General features: G+C 43.3%; 1 protein-coding gene across 1 annotated transcript; it reads right to left on the bottom strand.

Annotated features, from left to right (window-relative positions):
• tmdd1 (transmembrane and death domain 1) lies at positions 1-3955 on the bottom strand. The gene is made up of 5 exons (XM_085783229.1): positions 3792-3955; positions 2313-2510; positions 1898-2017; positions 797-940; positions 1-338 (listed from the first exon to the last, which is right to left on the bottom strand). The coding sequence occupies exons 1-5, from the start codon at positions 3880-3882 to the stop codon at positions 1-3; spliced, it is 891 nt and encodes a 296-aa protein (XP_085639355.1). The 5' UTR covers positions 3883-3955.
• Positions 3956-4403: the final 448 nt, after the last annotated feature.

Raw genomic sequence — 4403 nt, 5'->3', positions numbered from 1 at the left:
CTAGACTAATTTTCTAAACTTCTTATTCGACCTCCCAGATGTTGCATCCTCATCCTCCAGCAGCGCTTCTCCCACCGTGACGTCACAGCTGGAGCTCTTGGTGTCCGGCGACGGCGGCGGTGTGGCGGCGTCACCGCAACCGCTCCGCTGGCTCCGTCTGCGTGTGATGTGGACGACGATGAAGAAGACGAAGACGCCTGCCAGCAAGGTGCCGCCGAAGCCCAGCAGAAGGCCGTACAGGACGGGCAGGAGGACCACGTCCAGAGGCCCCTTCGAGTACAGAGGAACAGGAGCCCGTACTACCACCAGATCCAGGTCACGCCATGTCAGATCCCCCACTGACACACACACACACAAGATCGGACAGGACACACACACAGACACATTTGAAGTCTGAAAGTCTGAAAGGACTATGGGAACATTTTTGTCAAGTTTTAACTTGTGTGAAACACCCGGAAGGATCAAAAAAAAAAAAAAAAGGGACAGGTGATAATTACATTTTTGAATTTCTAGGTATCCTGGGAAATACTGAGAGTGTTGATGTTGAGAAGTAATGAGTTGGAAGCATGCCCACGGCCACCAAATCTAATCCGGCATCTCATCGCAACACTTAATACATTCAGGGTTCAGTGAAACATTACATAATTTGTCTCTCCGGCAGCCTCCAGAGGGATAACCCAAAAAAAAAAATCTCCCCTTGACATCAACGGCCTCAGATGTTTGGGATTAGACTTTGTTCTCCTTCGCTTATTCTGCTTTATAATATATGTCTGTCTCTCTATTGGATGAATCGTACCTTCTCTTTTCGTCTTCCTCTGGCGTTTATGGCGGTCGTGTTTGGCACCCGATGGGACGTTCAAAGAGCTCACGAATTTGTGATAATCGTCGACGTAGCGTTTTAGGTTCAGGGCCTTGTCCTGGTTGACGTTCTTCCCCACTTCTGTGGGAAAAAACACACACAAGCACAAGGACCGATTCCAAAAGTGCATCCCTGCTTGCACAGTACATATGCCACCCAATAAAAATAACTAAAAAAAAACGTGTAAACTTGTATTTAATTGTTGTTTTCTTCCCATGAACATAATTAGTTCTGGCAGGAGAACAACTGTTGTCCTTCAGTTCAGACTGAAACAACAAAACGAACCACTCAACTTTCTACGTACGAGTAGATCTCCTCAGAACTGCAATCAAGTGCACGATAATTGCCACAGTCTGCATCCAAACCTTTTTTTTTTTTTTTCCATCAAAGTCACCACTGCCCCCCTCCCTTCCCGTCCTTTTCTCCCCCCCCCTCATGTCTTATAACTCATCTCTTCCCATCCTCTCCTTGTCTTGTCTTTTTTTTTTTTTTCCTCCACCGACGCTGCTGATGAAAGGAGCAGATGGTTTGTTCTGTGGCTGGTGTCAGCTCCACTGAGTCCTCTGTCAGATCATTTACACCTCCCTCTATCCAACGCCACTCGGCTGTGGAGTTTGTGTGCACACTGGACTGCAACACATGCCAGACACTGGCAGCGTGCAAAATATGCCACTTTTTGAAGTTCCAATTAATGCGGATCTCAAAGTGATGAAGCAATTACGCACCATTGTTAAAGACTCGAGGAGGCCTCCTTGACCGAAATAAACCAATTTTGAAAACACACCGCCATGTTCTCCCCCCCCCCAAAATGAGGCTTTGTTCCAATTTCCTTTTGTCAGGGGACATGCTGCGATGTCTGCTCATGAGATTTGCTGCTATCAACAACACCCGCCTGTACACAAAAAGTTAACTGTATTAAATTGAAAACCATTATGGTGGCATTAGACAAAATTGTTCTGTTTAAAAAAAAAAAAAAAAAAAAGAAATAAATAAGAGGAAATTATTCAGTGCTACAGCAGGCACGAGTTTGCCTCTCACCAATGGCGATGTCTGCTCTGCCGATGTGCTGCAAGGCGCGTGAAAGCCTGTCGTAGTAGGTCTGCTTGCCGTACTTCAGCAGCCAGTCTGTCAGGGCCGTCCGGCACTGAGCCTCGCTATCTGCTAAACACAAAACATATGGCCCTCACACACAGACAGGTTCCTGCCAGAAAAACTCCCCAAGCTGAGCCGGACAGACAGGTCCCTGGATGTACTTCTTATTTCTACCTTATTACCCGGCTCATAGCGGTGCCTGTTCTCTCTGAGAGCTGCCTCTGACAACTCTGTTCTCCTCTCCTTGATATTTATGACTCTAACTTTTAATGCATGAGACATAACATCTCTGAAGTGTCTGTGGTGTGCAAAGTGCCAAGTCTCAGGTGAGACGTGTTTCAAATGACGATGATGCACGAACCCTCGGCGGAGGAGGAGGCGACGTCTCTCTTGGCTCGAGGCTTCAGATCGAGTTGATTTTTCTCTGGCGAGAGGCGCTCGAGATGCTGGAAGATGTTCTCCTCCGGGTGAGAGAGGGCGAACAGAAGGTCCTCGCACTCTTTAGACGTCAGCAACTCCACTAAACGCTCCAGCTGATAGACATCAAGGTCTTCTGCCACTACACACACACACACACACAGCACAAACTAGTTAAGAGGGTGTCTCATCTTCAGGAAGAGGAGAGATGAGATGACATCAGAAAAGCCAATAAGAGGTGGAGAGAGAGCAATTTATATAACGACAATCAGGGGCCGACTATTTCTCCAGAGTGAAAGGGAACTGAGAACAGCTCAGAAACGAGCTCAAAGTAAACTGAGGTGTTGGGAACATGTGGATTAAAGACTAAACTACCACACTAAATAAAATCCTAAAATCCATACTGCTGTCAAAAGTACCAAGTATCATCCTCCATTGTCTCACTTAAGACTTTGCCAATATTAGATACTATATGACATTTTATATTGGCAATGCAATATCAAATCAGTCTTGGAAAAGATAGGAGGCGCTATCAGCTAGCAATTAGCCTGGTACGGAGGCCCTGAAAGAGCAACAATGCAACTGTAAGAAAACACATTCAAAGACACAAACATGATGTAAATTCAGAAAACAACTCAGCTGAGTTATTACAAATACTGTTAGCTTAGCATTTGTCTTTCTTTCATGTGTTGTCAAATCGATTACGTTTTTTTTTTTAAATTTTATTTGCAGCACATTTGTGTCTTTGCATGTCTCTCCATAAGTCAGAAACTATTATAGGCTATTCGTTAGCTAAATTGTATATTGCTAGAAACTAGCAAACATAAGAGTTCATCAGTAGATAATTGACACAATCTAATTGGAAAACTTTGAAGGAAAGAGTATTAAATGTGCCGTGTTTATATGTACCTACAGTGTCACAATTAGTTCATGTGATGCACATCAAAAAAGAGCTGAAGAGCGGCTAAGATGTTAGCATTTGTTCAGTCAGCTACAGGTGCCACTAGATTCTTCCAGGCATATAGGAAATATATTGTGATATTTACACTAACAGACAAGAAAATTATAAAAAAAAATTCACCCCCTTTTACTCCAAATCTTAATAACCATAGATTGAATTCACTGGTCACATTAAAGCTGGATCATATCAACACTGTAGCTTCCAGTTAATGAGGCATCATGCTGACACCGCACAACATCTCTGCAGCACGGTTTGTGCAGCTTTTTCAATTTGCACGAGCTGCTCGTGTGTGGTGTGAAACTGTCATATTGCATCTCTCAGCTGCAGTCAGAGAATAGAAACGGAGGAGTCAACATTTCACAGAGCAATCAACAAAATTCAGACTTTCTTCTTCTTGAAATCCTGTGACAGCGCTGGCTGCTGATGTAACTGCACCTGCTCAACGGGAACACTCATTCTCACCTGTGTCTTCGCCGAGTGTTGAGCTCAGAAGTGGAAAGATGAAGAAGAAACAGAATTTCCAGACTTTCATGTTCAGCTTGAAAAAGTGCATACGTAGTTCACGCGTCGGACATTAGATGAAGTTTATGTTCAAATCTGACAAATGATCTGGAATTTGCTAAAGCATGAACAGTTTGAACTGAATGAGGAACATTCTTTGTTGTTTTTGAAACATCCGGTCGCTGTGCATTAGAAATTCAAACCACAGACACTCGGCATGTTTTTTTTCTCTGATTTCTAATTGATAGGAGAATAAGTGAATGTGCAACCTCATTAATGGGCTGCAGCAGTTTATTCCTTTTTCATTAAAGGTCCCATAGAGTGACATTTAACATTTTTAAACATAGGAGCATAGGTTTTTTTTATTGATACAATCAATGTAGCCTGGATGTGGATAACAATTTGGCATTATATCAGCCATCATGTGTCCATATCACCTCTACCTGATTGACTTAAATTTGCTAAATGAGCTAGCGGTAATGCTAACATCACTGCACAGCTGCCTCCATAATAGCCTATCATTAGATGGCACAGTAGGCTACACACATATGTAATTATTAAAGTTAATGTTTG

The sequence above is a fragment of the Trachurus japonicus genome, chromosome 7 (genome assembly GCF_045865225.1).
Source record: "Trachurus japonicus isolate A0001 chromosome 7, Traja_1.0".
In the NCBI taxonomy this organism is placed as follows: Eukaryota; Metazoa; Chordata; class Actinopteri; order Carangiformes; family Carangidae; genus Trachurus; species Trachurus japonicus.
This window is presented reverse-complemented; position numbering and strand designations above follow the sequence as displayed.

Coding starts and splice junctions, on each gene's coding strand:
- tmdd1 (XM_085783229.1), bottom strand. CDS start 3,882: ATGCACTTTTTCAAGCTGAACATGAAAGTCTGGAAATTCTGTTTCTTC. Junction 2,018..2,312: donor CGCCTCCTCCTCCGCCGAGG/GTTCGTGCATCA, acceptor TGTGTTTAGCAG/ATAGCGAGGCTCAGTGCCGG. Junction 941..1,897: donor CAGAGCAGACATCGCCATTG/GTGAGAGGCAAA, acceptor TTTTTCCCACAG/AAGTGGGGAAGAACGTCAAC.